The sequence below is a fragment of the Hippoglossus hippoglossus genome, chromosome 7, assembly GCF_009819705.1.
Source record: "Hippoglossus hippoglossus isolate fHipHip1 chromosome 7, fHipHip1.pri, whole genome shotgun sequence".
NCBI classification, from domain to species: Eukaryota; Metazoa; Chordata; class Actinopteri; order Pleuronectiformes; family Pleuronectidae; genus Hippoglossus; species Hippoglossus hippoglossus.
In genome coordinates this window covers 10,510,647-10,527,000 of record NC_047157.1, presented here as the reverse complement: position 1 = coordinate 10,527,000, position 16,354 = coordinate 10,510,647, and the positions used below count along the sequence as shown (strand labels likewise).

The 16,354-nt window shown below is 41.0% G+C and overlaps 1 protein-coding gene across 2 annotated transcripts in view; it reads left to right on the top strand.

Moving 5' to 3' along the window:
- Positions 1-16,354, top strand: part of sema3bl (sema domain, immunoglobulin domain (Ig), short basic domain, secreted, (semaphorin) 3bl) — a 65,307-nt gene that overhangs the window by 7,045 nt on the left and 41,908 nt on the right. For both annotated transcript variants that reach the window (XM_034590491.1, XM_034590490.1), the window contains exon 2: positions 13,020-13,180. In XM_034590491.1, the coding sequence (XP_034446382.1) occupies positions 13,020-13,180 (161 nt within the window). The remainder of the gene's footprint in view (positions 1-13,019; positions 13,181-16,354) is intronic.

The window sequence follows — 16,354 nt, the reverse complement described above, 5'->3', positions numbered from 1 at the left end:
GGGGAAATTGACAGTAAATGTACAAGAGAGGGGGAGTTTGAAAAAGGGAGATAAAAACAAGGTCAGACCAATGAGCACAGATGGAAAGGAAGCTCAGGGTTTAAAAAGGGAGAGAAGGTGCCTGTGATGTTTGAGGAAAAAGAAAAAGTAAAGGGAAGAGTGCAAAAAGGGAAAAGAAGAAAGAATAAGATAACAAAGGGGAAAAAATGGGACGTTAAAAGGAAAATTTAGCGTGAGAAATCCAATATAAACACTGAGGATGATAAAATCTGTCCTTGATTGTTTCTATTTGCAGGGTTGGAAACACAACTGTCGTGCTGATAAAGAAATCCCCTCCTCCTGTGACTGTTCTCATTGTTCCTCCTGCTTGTGGATGAAATTAGATTAGTTATCAGTGAGGGCAGGACCACATTTCTTCATCGCTTCCTGGTGAAGTTGGTTTCTTGGTTGATTTCTTCAGTTCTTGGCACAGCAGGTTTGAAATGAACCTGAAAAAGAAAATAGATTGAGTCCATTCTGCAGCATAAAGTAGAAACAGATTCTGAACGGTCTCATGATTCTCACTGAAGTGGTGGAGAAATGACACCTCAGTCATTTGACTAAGAAGACAAAAATGAATAAATAATATTGATTGACAAATTCAACCCACACTTAGATATTAGATATTTTTCATCAAGATCAATGACTTATAACTTTAGAAATTACCCATGTATTTGTATGGCTGCAGCCTGGGTGAAGAGCCCAAGACAAATTTGAAACTTAGTCGGACAATAAAGTTGATCTTAGTCCTGCTGTATTAATATTTGTATTGATAATGTACATTATATAAATATAAAAATTGGTGAAGTTACTTCAGTTAGTGTATCAGTACTGTTTTAGAATATTTTCAGCACATTTTAACAGTAAGTGATAACACTGATAACCGTGTTAGATTGTCATGGCGTTTCATCACTAGTGATGGTGATGATGTGCTAGCTTGCTGAATGAAATAAACATTTTGGTAGATCTAAATCTTTTTATTTCTTTTGTGATACTGTGGTTGACCACACTATTAAATGGACAGGATCCACACTTATTAGTCACAGCCTCAGCATCTAATTTAGAGAAGTAAAAGTTGTGTATTTTATATAGAAGTCCTTGTTTTCCTTCACAAAATGAAACTCCTTAGTGCCGAGTTTACACTGTGAGGCTGGATGGCCTCTGGTTAAACACCTACCAGCTACCTCAGGGATGATCTGGGGGATAAATCTAACACCACACCATGTTCCTCTAAGTCCAAGGATCCACTGATGGATTTAGTTGCAGTATAGAAAGGTCAGCGCGCAGCAGAACCACCGCGGCACATACGCACATAATCAGCAGAAGTATGGAAGATGAATAGAAGAGGGAAATGTCCGCGAAGGAGAGGAAACTTCAATGAAGGTTAAAGAAACGTGAGAGGGAGGGGTACAGAGGAGGAAGAGAGGGGGATGATGAATGAAAGATCTGTGAATGTGGACAGAAAACAAAGGATGGATCGATGAAAGAGAGGAAGAGGATGAATGAAGGGATGAAAAAAACAAGCATTAGACAAGATGCAAATACCAGAGCAGAGCAGATTTAAAAGAGGTCATGGTGGTGGAGAGAGACAAATGGACGGAAATAAAGACAGACAGGGGATAAGAAAATGAAAAGGAAAGGAAAAGACAGAGTGGCTTTGACCATGGAGATTACTTAGGACCCCACTTGTGTGTGTGTGTGTGTGTGTGTGTGTGTGTGTGTGTGTCTGTGTGTGTGTATGTCTGTGTGTGTCTGTGTGTTTGTGTTCCAAAGCCAACCCCAGTGTCTACAACTATGGCAGTTGTTATAACATGAGCGCTACAAATCACAGCAGTAGACACGCACCAAGGGGGTTCAAGTCCTGGAAAACTATTTATCTAAACTTTCTACACTCTGCCACACCCTGAAAAGTGAAGACCCGCAGCAGCTCACTTCCCTGCTGTCCTCCAGGGCTCCGACCCGCCCTCTGTGAGCCCATCTGATCTATTGTTTTACTCTGCGCTGGTCACTTTTCTTCTGTCTGTACCACTAGGTTCTGTTCTGCTCTGTTCTGCCCTGTTCCTCTCATTTCCTTTCTGTGTCAGCTCCACATGCTATTTAAAACCCAGTGTTGTATAGTTTCTATTGGATTACAGCCCATTTTTATTATTCTGATATTGTAAAAAATTCTTTGTAGAATAAAGGTGTTTAAATGTTTGGGTAATACGGGCACTCAACACAACAAGGTAGCAAAGCTTCTGAAAGTAGCTGCTGAATCGGTGCTCTCTGTGCCAGTGAGTGCCAATCACATACTCGACTGTTTCCCATGAAGTTTTGAAAAGGTTGATGTCGACGAAGATCAAAGCCAATGTTTTTGACTGTTCTCCTGCAGCAACCCGACATTTGAATTCAGTTATTTATGTGGTTATTGTTTGTTAGGTAGAGCAGAGTGACAGAAATAAACATTAAATCTAGGTGGTTAATTGGAAAAAATAGTGAAGAAGACATTATGGCCACACCAGTGTTTTTGTGTGGCTGTACCATAGACAGTATATAAAAAGTGAAGTTAATAAAAATGAAGCCATAGATTACCACCTGGTCTCTGTCTCCATGTCAGTAGATGGGACGTGGATCAAAGTACTAATAATTTCATTATAAAAATCTACAGCTGCACTAAGGCACAGTGTTGCTCCAAATCAATGTGTTTAACATGTTCACATTCACGATCCTGAACATTTAACAGAATGTCTACCTCGTTGTGGCGTGAGAGGAAAGGTCAGGTTAAAGTTAAGGCGACTGAGGTTTCATCAAATGCAAATGGTGATTTAAAAAATTGCATACCTTTCTTTTTGGTTTTTCTGACATGTTTTTACTCATCACATCAAACATGTCACACGAGACCCCTGTAGGACTTAAAAATGTATCTGTAGTTTGTGAGCGACATTCGTTTGTCTTTTGTGAAACTGGTGCCTTGAAAAGTAATTGGGATGTCCACCCAAAGCTTTTAACACTTCCCACCAGCTCACAATAACACCTTGTGAAAACTTCTTGTTCACTTGGACTAATGTTGAACTCGACCTCCACTTGTACGCCACTGTCGGCCAAGTGCATGCTGAGTTTTACTGCTGCAGCTTGAGGAAGAACCCTCCACCAGTCGTTCTGTGAAAACATCCTCGGTTCTGCTCGTGTATTTATTTCACTGGAGACATTAAAGGATTAACGGACAATTTCACATGGTACAGCTGGACATTCCTGCAGAGCACAGCAAGAGCACAACGAAAACATCACACAAGAACAAACCATGGCACAGAAAAAGAGGGTCCTCTTGTCTTCTCATGTTGTTGTGGTGTCCTGCCGTTTGGCACTTTTGGCTCAGAAGCAATGCAAAGCAAAAGAGGAGCAGGCCAGAGGTGCCGGGTACCCTCTCCATGCAGGGTGGGAAACGTTACATGTCACGCACACACTGAGATGCTGCGCCTGTCACCAACACAAACGCAGCCTCTCTGTCAGCAATCAATTAGTTCCACTGGAGCCACTGACAAGACGAGCTGAGCACAATGGCTCCACTGTGGACTGACGTGTCTATTAAACAGTAGCTGACAAACACACAAACATTACGCTGAGCTGACACTAGAGGAAAAGCCACCGTGTTCACATATGTGAATACATCTGTGTGTGTGTTTATCTGTAAACACACAGCGTGCTGCTGGATGTGCACTGCAGCCGGATGGTTTAATGGCCTTTCTTTTTGCAGAGCAGAGCATCAGCTTTACACTTTCAGCATTTTATTTTATCTTTGATGAAATACTGAAATCTGGTAGGGTCGAGAGATAATTGCCTGTTTCTGTTCTATTTTTCTTTAGGTTCTTGTTATCCTTCTTATTCATTCAAATGACATGATACATAGATCATGGATAGGACTTGTGCATTTTAGTTGTCAGGGTAACACTCAACCAAGCATTTTCAAATAGGGGCACAAGATCTTTCTGAAAACATTTGAGCTGTTATTCACTCTGTAAACGAGCTGCTCAAAAGAAGCTGATTTTCTCTGTCGTTGTTATATCATTGTAAATACATTTAACAATAGCTGACCACAAGCCATGCCCCTGTAGAGTCATTCACTTTTCTTTTTTTTTTTTGCAATCTCCATCAGCAACACTTAAAAATGTAAATATATACAGTTATGAAATGTTTGTTGTAATAATCAGAAAAAGACTTGCGAACAATAGTTTTGACTAAAATTGAGAAAGAAGAGAAATGTACTGTTCAGAGTTCCAGCTATCTGTTACATTCAATTATCAGAGTGTGTGTGTGATTAATCAGGACAAGCAACAGCAAATTAGAGATTTGGAGGCCTTGGATGAGACGTCAGGGGCGAGATGGACGAGAGTTAAAGAGTGAAGTCTAAGAAGAGAGTTGGGAGAGAGACAGCACTTTTCCTTTTGGAGGGAGGAATATACATGTGGGTGATGATGAAAGGGAGAAGGGATGAGGGTAGAGGACGGATGAGTGATTTCTTAGATAAAATCATGAAGAGGGAGATCAAGAAAGGAAAGAAGTAGCGATGAGGAAAAGGATGAGGGAAAGCAGGTATTAGGAGAAGAGAAGTTTGTCATGCATAATTTTGGATAAGAGAGATAAAGTGAGGTGTGTGTGTGTGTGTGTGTGTGTGTGGTACGGGTGAGAAATGGAGTGAGAGGGGATTCAAAATGGGAGGAAAAAAGATGAAAGCGGACGAAAGAGAGAGATGAATAGAAATTAAATAAACAACTGGCCATCAAGGGGGGGAAGAAGAAAAAGGAGAGAGGGAGAGGGGGGAGGGAGACATGATGAAATGAGGGAGGAAAGGGAGGCAGAGGAGGGTGAGGGTTGAAGAGGATCGAGGGTGATGAGGTAACACCCTGTACACTGTGTTTTGATTGGCCCAGCAGGGAAGATCGGATAACAGGAACTCTGATGGGCATTCTGAGACGGCGGAGGCAGAAGATGCCTTGATTATGTCAGTGATTTTGTGCACGTGCATGTGTCTGTGTGCATGTGTGTGCATCTGTGTGCACTCCCTTTGCCTCCCTCGTCTCTCGTGGTTTCATCACATGATCAAATGTGATAAAAATGTGAGCTGTTTGGCTAAAATGTCACATCCAGTGATGAGCAGGAACAGGTTGGCAGGAAATCCCTGGATTTACTCTGTCATGGTTTATCTGGCCTGTGGCATCTCTGCCAGGAAAAATCATTATGAAAAGAAAAGTTAGCTGAACTTCTCAGCAGCAGCTAAACTGTACCCCAAACACTTTCAATACTAATATCCCTGCTCTATAACAATGATACCAGTATTATCGTAATAAACATTTGGGTTTAGTCAATAGATTTAATTCCCTTCGCATTGGATTACCAAATCACCCTGTGGAAAATCAGTTTTTGAGAGTCCTTCTTCAAAATGTTCCGAAAGTCCACTGGATAAGACACTTTTGTGCTGCTTTTGGCATCAGAGGAAAAATCGAAGGATCATCAAAGACATAAGCAGTCATCCTCTGTGTTAATACAGTACATTTCTGTATCTAATTTAATGGCAAAGCTATTCCACTTTTCCAAATGAAAAATAGGACCAAAATTAAAGGAGAAATGTATCCAGCTTTTCTTCGCAATTATATTATTCTTGATGTTTGACAGTTTTTAAATTCAGGCTTTAGGTCAGAGAGAGCTCCATAACCAGACACAAAGATCCCTATAAGTGAATGTAAAGGAAGAGCGGGAAATATGAGACTGTGGTGAGGAGGATGAGGAGTGGAGAGCGAAGGAGAAGCGGCGTGAAATTACTTTTTGTGAAAGCGGCAGATTCCAGAAATACTTGGCACACTGCGACAATATACAGCCAAGACGTAATGATACCCTGGGAAGTCTGTCAGCGCTGCAATGAGTCTAATGAGTCTCTTTAGTGTGTGTGTTTGTGCATCGGAGAGGAATCTGAAGAGATAGAGACTGACGCTAAGTTCTGTCAGCTGAGATAGTCATAGGTGTGACTGAACCAGGGGGTTTGTGTGGTGTATGTTTCTGGTACGCATTTTGTATCACAGGGGGTTAAATAGGCTTCAGATGTGCCCCCCCGCACTGGTACTATTGAATGTGCATGTGTGTGTGTGTGTGTGTCTTCTGCTGCTTAACGTATCTTTCACTCTGTCTGTGCTCATTATGCACATCACAGAGTTCAGCATGACACGTGAACTTTTTCTCTGTCTGTAGCTCTAAAAATATGTTTTTCTCCTGATACCTGACTTGAGCACAGTTTTACTCATGTTTCACGACCTGGGTTTCTTACTTTTAAAAACTTTGTTTTATATTTGGGCTTTTCTCTAATTGCAGTCATCAAAGTCAAACACAGCTGGAGATTTTTCATTGTGGTTGTTAGGTGATGCTCCTAACATGAGTGCCTGTGTACGAGGTCCTGGAGAGGATAACAATGACATGATAATATGTGTTCTCTGCCATCTACAATGAAAAGAAGAGTCTGTGCTGTAAACGCTCTGGACAAGATGTTTTTAATTTGGTGGAGTTTAGAGGCTCTTAGCATTTCCCAAAACAAGCAGTCTGCTTATTATAATGGTTTGGTACACATATTATTTTATGTATCTTTCGTTTCGCTCTATTCCAACCAGATGCCATTGTTGTTGCAACCGATCTTAACATCACAAGGGCACAACAACATCCCTTACGATGCTGTTTGTGTTTCTGCACATCTACCTCACACAGAGCACAATATAGGCCCAAAGGAATAGTTTGACATTTTGGGAAAAACTTGTTTGTTTAGAGTTGAAATTATGAAATGATGAAAATGATGAAAAGATCGATACCACTCTCACATCTGTACGCTGAGTAAGTTAGCAGCAGCAAGCTTTTGGTGTAGCTTGGCATAAAGACTGAAATCAGGGGGAGACAGCCTAGTCTAATAATAATAAATAAAAAAAAGAACCAGCTCTGCTAAAGCTCAGTAATCAACATATTTAATCTTTATTATTTAATCCCTACAGAAAAATGTAAAAGCAACCAGTTGTGGTTTCATGATGAGTTATGTGCTGCAGTGCCGTTCATAACTGGAGGGGAACGAGGGTTGTCCCAGCATGCATTTGGCAAGTGGCATGGTACACCATGGAAACATACAGACAAATATTCACATCTACATTTGTCACCACATGCTCTAAACTCCATTTCTCTGGACTGTCAGGGGAAACGAGACCAGGTGGAAACCTGTGCAGACAAAGAGAGATTATGCAAACTTCTCCCTGAAAGAACATTCAACGTGATGCAAAAAGCATTTTATACGTCCTAGTTGGGGGCGCAACTGTAAATATATTTAAGTCATAATGCTGCCCCTTACTTTCATCATCATCTCCTTTATCTTAAATCAGAAGTTTGATTATATTTCGTTCGTCCTTGTGTGAAGAAAGGATTACGCAAACTCCCCATATCTAAGAAAAAAAATGCAAATTATCAGTGTCTTTCATCAGCAGCAGTAAATTAGAGGTGCACACGTCTGAGTCTCAGATTTGACAGACACCAGGGCAGGTATGTGCCTGACTGAGCAGAACATTGAGTATGTAAACAAATCTCAGAATGAATTATTACGCACATGTCTTTGTAGTGGCTAATAGCTGAGATTTGACACGTACAGTGAAACCAGATGCTCTATGGCGTGTCGCTTTGGTTTGGCACGGCTGCTGTTTGTCAATGCGGAGTCGGTTGGCTGCGCTCAGGGGTGACTGGGCGCACTGGAGACAGATGTAGACGTTTCCCTCAGGACGCCGTCAGAGATTTTGTAGATGGACGGGGTCCTACAGGACACAAGAGGGATAAAAAGAGAGACAGGGGACAGCGATCCTGAAGCAGAGGGGAGAGAGACAGGAAGACAAATAGAGAGACATGAGAGGTGAAACACAAGACAGATTCAAAAGTCACATAAGGAAAATAACACCGGAGAGGAAGTTAAGGATGCATAGACAGAAGAGACAGAACATGATGGAGGGTAGAGAGAGGTTAAATGGAGAGATGGAAGAGAGGTGAAGATGGATAGACAGCAGGAGAAAGAGAGGTTGGTGAGAGGTGAGGCTGTGGTGTGGTTTCCACAGTGAGGCGATGAGCTGCTGGAGTGATAACAAGCTACAGATGGGAGCTGTTAACTCGTGTGTGTCTGTGTGTGTGTGTGTGTGTGTGTGTGTGTGTCTGTGTGTTTGTGTGTTTGTGTGTGTCTGTAGACGTCATGTGCTTACATTTTTGTTTTTAGATTGGTATATATTTATATATTCAAAGGTAGAAGAAGACATCAGAGAGGACAATAGACCTGGCAGAGGGAATCAGAGAGATACTTTCTCCATCTGTGGATAAAAGTTAAGGAAACTGGATGAAACTGTGATCATACAACCGACGCACAATGAGACACAAATCTGATAAAGAGATAATGCTGTTATGCCCATTCTCCCAGGAAAAAGTTGTGAATCATCTATTGTAGCAAATACCCCAAAAATGTCACTTGTCTATGTTCAAATAAAAAGCCCTTTAATGGCCGTTGTGATTATGACTCTTGTTGATCGAGAGCAAAGGAGGAGGTTGTGCTATGTGACCTTGAGGACTAGAGGCCAATTCCAGTCAAAGCTGGTTTCTTTCCACTGTGACTTTGTGTTTATTATAGAAACCATGACGACACAGGTTCACTACTGAAGCACTGATTTGAACCCAAACCATCATCTTACCTTAACTCTAACCACGTTGTTTTTATCACCTTAAACTACCTTAACATCAAATTGTAAAACAAAAGTCTGAAAACAGTTTTGAAAAGGTGGCGTTATCCTGTCAATCGTCGGCAGATCAGAGGACATCTCTATCTAGACATCCGTATGTGTCGCTCTGTGGGAATAGACCAAAGACATATTTGACAAATGGACTTAATTTATATGGCGATTTTCTAGGCTTTACAATACCTTGCTCACCCATTCACATACATTCACACAGCATTACTTAGGAGCCTGGAATTGAACCACCGACCCTCTGGTTAGTGAAGGTACACTATGGAAGTTAGCAGCAGCAGGCTGTTGGCATAGTTTAGCATAAAGACCGAAGAGTCTGGTTTGCACCTTCTTCTGCACCTGTCCATCCATACCTATTGGCAACCTCATGATATTTCTATTTGAACAATAGGATGATGAAAAAATGTATTCTACATGTAAAGTTTCATTTAAAAAAATGAAGCAAAAAAAACGAATGAAGCAGGAGCAGAGTCGTATTTTCATGGTTCACATCCTAACCTCCAGATCCTACATAGTTCAAAAGGAAATTGTCTTTTCTCTTGCTCATTATTTAAATGTCATCCCAGGGCTTCTGTCCTTCGGTTAGTCATATTTGATAAACACATAGTTTACAAAAATTCAATAGCTGTACCCTGGTAACCTGAGAGTATCCATCCTCTGTAATCTCTCCTGTCAAAACAGAGAGGTGTGCTGTGAACACTAAATCCTGACCCGATATCTGTGAAAGGCCTCAGCACACACACACACACACACACACACACACACACACAGATATACATGCAAAACCATATCCTCGTCTCATCACACGCACACACACCCACACACGGTTTCCTGTCAGTCTTCATCACTCTCCCTGCAACTGCAGGCCATCACAGGCCTCAGAGCCGTGTGGAAACTGTTGACCCCGAGGAGACAGAGAGTCATCAGCTGAAGACGTGTAGAGCCGCCCTCATGTTCTGCTGATAAGCTATCATGAAAACACTGATCAGACCTTCCTGCTGAAACATCTGGATTCGACATATCTGCCGCTATCGGTGCACAGTATCGAGGTGCTTTCAGACATGTTGGACAGGAGGGGCTGTTTGGGGAGAACTGTCCAAGTCAGTTGCTCAGAACATTTTCAGGAGTATTTCAGCCCCAGAGTGTCCAGAAAATGTCTGAATACAGCTGGAAACATATCAAAGCATAGGGCTGGCCGATATGACTTCAAATCAGTATTTGAATTATTATGTCAAAGTATTACCCTGATTTCAATAAATGAACGTTTTTTTTAATTTTTCAGAGATCTTCCGAATTTTACGTCTGAAAACAGCGTTAATGTTTGAATTGTGCTGCAGGTGGTGAAGTTACTTAAACTACTGGATTATATTCAGTTTGCGATATTGTAACTTGATCTGCTTTTCAGAAAAAAAAGTTGCAGAACAATGTTACATGTTACTTTTCAAAAGCCAAGAAAGTAAATATTTTTAAACTATAATGAGAAAACAACACATTTGACATAAAAATGCAGATCAGTGACACACATTGCCATTATCTTATTCAAAACAGTTGTTCAGTTTTACTCTCTACATCTCATAAATATGTTGTGTTTTCCTCATCTTCCTCTACCAGGGCCCAATAAATCCACCAGACATCACACCACTCTCTGTCTGTCTCTCTCTCTCTACTCATTATTTTCGAACTCCTACCAGATGTAAAAATCCACCCTCGTCTCTTCTCTCTCCAACTTTATCTTTCTTTCTCAACTTTCTCTGACTGTGCTATTCCGTACCTCTTCCCTGATGCCTCCCTGCTCGTGTGTCTCAGCGCTATTCTTTTCCCAGCAGTGTTAAATTTTTATATCCTCCCTTTCTAACAAAGCTGTTCCCCTTATGGCTGTCTTCAGACGTGTTTTTAGAGCATTTAGCAGGCATGGACGTACGCCTCGGTGATGATTAACCAGATTTTTCGAGTGGATTTGATTTGTCTGCTGCCGAGAATCCTTTAGGGAATTTGTGTGTGGTAGAGAGATGATGAAATGTTAAACTGTTAAAGTTTCCTCTGCTCTGGTAATGAGGTTGACCGAAGGAGAGGCTGTTTGAATGTCAGTTTATATATTTGTATTATTGTAAATATAATCGTATTGGGCATTTTAAAGATGTCAGAGGGCTCTGGGAAATTGTAATAGACAATTTTCATTATTTTCAAATAAAAATTGTAGCTTGACTAGTAAATCAAGTGATCTAATAATAACATTTTGATAAATGGATTAATAATTCTTACTCGTAGCCCTGCAGTGATGATGTAGTATGTGTGTGGGAGTGGATGATTTGGGAAACTGAGATTTCTTAGAAAAGAAAAAAAAAAAATCAACTGTTTGTGTGTGTGAAGGCCTCAGTGATGGGTGTCACTGGTGCAGGGCCCCTGTGCTTCACTCAGTCAATACCTTTGCTGAGTGGCAAGTGAGTGAGGCTATTTTCTCACCGGTTGTGTGTGTTTGTGTGTGTGAGTGTGTGTGTGTGTGTGTGTGTGTGTGTGTGTGTGTGTGTGTGTGTGTGTGTGTGTGTGTGTTTAGGACCAAGTGAAAAAGAGAGAGGAATAACGAGTGTGACGGACGAGTGATGAGAGATAGACAGAGAGACGATTCAGACGAAGGACACCTCCACCAAGTTTGACATACCAATGACGTCTTCTTACACACATCTCTCTTTCCACATCTTGTTACCTAGACGGAGAGAGTGTCAGAGAGTGAGAGAGAGAGAGAGAGTGATACAGGAGAAGTGACAGTACGAAAGCAGAAAGAAGAGGTGTTTGTGTGAGAAAGTGGAAGATGTGGAAGCTGCAGGAGGCTGAGAAGCAGCAGGCTTGTGCTTGTGTTTATACACTGGTGTATGCATACTGTGTGTTTGTGCATGTGCGTGTGTGTGTGTGTAAAGGAGAAGGAGGACACCCGACATGTAGCTGAACTTGAATTCAACCCGCTCCTGCAGGGTGGTTGCTTCAACCTTTTGACTGTGAAGCTGCTGGCAGATCAGAGGAGAGCCAGGTGCATCCTGGTGTGTACAGATGGACCGAGGACTGCTCCCTCACTGATATGTGTTTACTTACATGGGATTGTGTATCACGTGTGCATCTGATCACATAAAGTCATGTACTTCAAAAAATGACCAGAAGTGCTCTGCGGCAGGTTTAGCATAACTGAATCAAAGTAGTGAGCCTATAGCTCAGTTCGGCTTTTTTTTATTGTACTAGTAGAGCGCCTGTTCTAAACCTGCCTGTATAGAATGTTCTCTTCGGCTCTCTTGTCCTGTGTTAATGCTCTGGAGCTACTTCAGAATTATTCATTTTCATAAGTGAGTCCTCCTCAAACAGTTCTACAATATACTGTCACTTTGTATTGTTTGTGTGCTGGAGGTTGTGTGCAGAGCTTTTTATAAACTGTCTATGGTGCAGAGTGAAGTTAGAAATACGTTGTGTTCATCCTTTCTGGTTTATCTGCAGCGAAGATTTTAGAGTCAATGTTTTTCATAAAATGAAACTGAATTTACTTTATTACATTTCATGTGTATGGTTTATATGGAAGTTTGAATGATTAACTGAGCTGCTGTTGTATTTTCTGTTTAGCAACCAACACAATCTGCTGACCTAAATTCACACCTTTCAAAATAAAAGCTCTTTAATTCACCTCATTATAAAGCACTGCAGCAATAATAGAGGAAACGATCCATGAATGTTGCTGCCATGACAGAGATCAGCAGCAGCAGCAACCATGAATGTCTGTGTCAGTCCGATATGCTGAAATAAGAAAAACAAATTATCAAAATGGTCTGGCAGTGATTTTGACCTGAGGTCTGACCAGTTGTTGACCACTGCAGTTTATCTGAGGACGTAGAAGAAGACTGAAAGGCCCACTGCCCCACCCCCACTGACAGATACAGAGCGCTGGTTGCCTGTTTGTTCAAAGTTTATAAATACTGAAAGTATTGTGTGTGCAAATCGCACGGAATTCCACATTTCTCTTCCTTGGGCAATCTACAATACATATACGTCAAGTGTAAAGCGGATAATTTGTGGAATTAGTAGGTGGATGTAAAAGCTCATACTTCCATTCATCCATTTGTCTCCTTCTTGCATCATTATCTCCCCCAAGTTTCTTCTCCTCCTCATTTTATCTTCCTTCATTCCATTTAATACATTTGCTCATCCTTTCCTCTCCTCTCTCTGCAGACCTGCTGTCCACCAACAGGTCTTCTGTCTTCAGCGGTCACCACGGTCCACTCTCTCTCACCACTGTCTTCCTGGATGAGTACCGCGACCGCCTCTTCCTGGGAGGCAAAGACGTCCTGTACTCGCTCCTGCTGGGACCTGCCAGCAGCGAGTCTAAAGAGGTGAGCTTTTTAAACACAGTAAATAATATCAGTCAAAGTGCCCTTGTTTTTTATGTATTCTGTTCTGTTTTCATGATTGATTTACATTAAAAGGTTAGTTACAGTATAGCCTACATACAGTACAGTATATAATTACATTTTGATTTAAGTTGCAGTGATTTAAGAGGTGTCAGTCATGATGTACAGCTTAGAGAGATGGGCATAGAAATCTGTGTTTTCCCTGTGTTCGCTCACGCAGAACATCTGGTGAAACAGTCCTCATCATAAATCAACCATCAACTTGAGCAACCGTTTTATTTTATGTTACTGCTATTGCATCATTAGTGAAACAGTTTCAGCAAACTGTGATGAAAATATCAAAATAAAAATAGCCTGTGTTTTAGAAGTAAAGCTAAGAATGACTGGATTACACATCTGCTTTGTTGTGTAAATTGCTCCTAATTGATAGCTTCTTTGTGGAATCTGTGGATACAGGAACCTGTTACACTACCACGTCTTGTTATCATGTCTGTTTGCACCTCGGGCTCTTGATCTATAAACAGCAGCCTTCAAAAATACTCTTCAATCAAGTTTTATGTCTTCCTTCCTTCCTTTACCAAACACACATTCACAGTCTCCAGAGACCATTGCTGCAACACCTGTAAAAGTGCAGCTAGCCATAAATCAAGCATTGTGTTTCCATCGTCTTCACCTCTGATCTGTGCATGAATTTGTCATTAAGGCTCAAGTCAAACACTGTGGCAGTTACAGATTCTTTTGGTTTGCCAGGAACACATGAGAGAATCATTATGATCCAGTTTCATTTTCATCAAACACAGTGGGTCTCGCCAACAGGGACGTATGCTCTCATCTTATTGTTTCATTTATCCTAAATATTACATCATTGATTAGCTCTTTGAATGAAGTGTATTCATTTTGAGAAGAATCACATGAATGTCTCAAGTCACTGATGCAGTGATTTGGCATCTTGGTTTAAATCAAGAAGGCCAAATACAGTATGTTAACAATTATGGAAAAAATATGGGTCTCATTTTCTTATGGAATTCAGGTTCAGAGTAATTTATTCAGTGCAACAGCAGACGTTGATATGAGCTGTGCTGGGATTTATAGAGTTAGGGAGTTATTTCTCCTTTGAGTCATATCTTAAGAGTTTTTGGAAGGCTTCAACACCAGGCACATGAGTAGATTTAAAGGGATGGTTCACAGAAAAAGGAAATACACTCATTGTCTACTCACCACTATGCCGATGGAGGGGGGCTGAAGTGTTTGAGTCCATAAAACACTTTTGGAGTCCCAGGGGTAAACAGCGTTGCAGCCGAATCCAATACAATTGAAGTAACCGGTGACCTCTTCTGAAGGACGTAATAAAACAACAGGAAGACTATCCCTTTGAACTAGAACAATGTTTCATGTCATCAGAAGAAAATATGCAGCATATATTTCTCAGCAGTTGGGCAACCAGTGTATTTTGTTTTCCATTAAAAAACTGGTTTCTAGTATTCAGAGAACAGAAATACATCTCTACAAGAGGAAAAGAGAATTCCCCAGTGTGCTTCAACCACTGTATGAGCTGTATTTGTGTCAGTGTGTGTGTGTGTGTGTGTGCGTGTGTGTGTGTGTGTGAATGAATGAGTGAATTTCTGTGCTCCTCCTTGGTCGAAGACTTTGACAGATGCCGCCCACCTCGTCCGCCCCTTCATTCTCCCTCATCCCTCGCTCAGCCTCCTCTCACTGTTCTCTTGGCTGATGATCACACATGACGCTCGCTGATACTTAATGCCTACGCTTCTCTCACTGCCAGCCATTGTGAGATCTTTCAGTCCTGCCAGTTCAGTGAAACAAATGTTTACAAGACTACACACGTGTGCCAAACGCACCATAAACCACTGCTAACAGAAGGAGAAGAAACATAATTGAATGAATTCAAACAATTTTTGACATAAGGGATTATCTGTCAGTGCTGCTATGACGAGCAGCTCCAGTGAAAAGTCGTGATCCCTGCATCATTATATAAAATCACAACCTCGGGATCTTGCTCAGGATTCTTGAGGAATGAAACAAACACTTCACATATTCACTTTCTTTATGGTATTGAGAAAACTATGACTTTTCTATTCATCAATTTTTGTGCATTTGATAAAAAATGTGTATATTTTTGAAATTTCATAACCAGAATGAAACCCCTGAGAAGAATATGTTTTGGTAGCTGAGTAGTTTTCCAGCTCAAACTCTGCCCACCACAGCTTTCAATTTCACTTTGGCATCAAAAACATGTTTGCCATCCTTTCTTTCCACTATAAATCTGACCAGCACTGCAGTAAAATAAGAAAAGGGAGTACGATCAAATTCTCAACACAAGGCTTTTGTTGAAAATAAGTCAAATGCTGTTATGTCAGTGCATCGTGTGTTTCTGCCCAGGCTTTAAACTGGATCCAGTACTGACTGAGTCACATCTGAGAGGGGAAACATTTCACTTCATGAAACCACCCAGAAAAACAGTAAAACAAATTCAGATTTAGCCCAAGTAAATGTTTCAAATGATGGAATAAATAGTCAAATTTTCCTAACTAAAACATTAATTTGAGGTATTTGGTATACAATATTTGATTGCTGTTTATAAAATGTTTTCTTTTTGGTTTTTGGAAATGTGTTTGGCAAGTGTCAAATACTTTGTCATGTCTTTCAGCATTTTGAAATGACTGGTTTGTTTTTCTCAGTGTTCGGTTACGTGGTGATGGTGGCTGGCACCTACTTAGTGAAGTCGGAGTAATCCGCTCCGCCTCAACGGAAAACTGTGCAAAAAGAATTATATGGTGTTAAATCAGAAGTTGCGTTGAGATTTGAAGCTTTCTGAGTTAATTTTACGATTGACTTGGTCAAAGGTTATTACAATGACTCAATCAGTTATTTAAATCAGGCAGTTGGGCGGCGTGGGGATGCAGTGGTTTGCACTGTTGCCTCAGAGTAAGAAGGTTTTGTGTTGAAACCTGCTGGTCAGTCTGGGTCTTCCTGTGTTGAGTTTAGATATTCTCCTTGTGCTTGTGTAGGTTTTCTCCAAGTTCTCAAGCTTCTTACAATGATGATCTGCTCACTCTAAATTACCCGTAGGTGTTAATTTGAGCATGGATGGTTGCTGTTCTCTTTATATTGGCCCTGTGATGGACTCGCGACTTG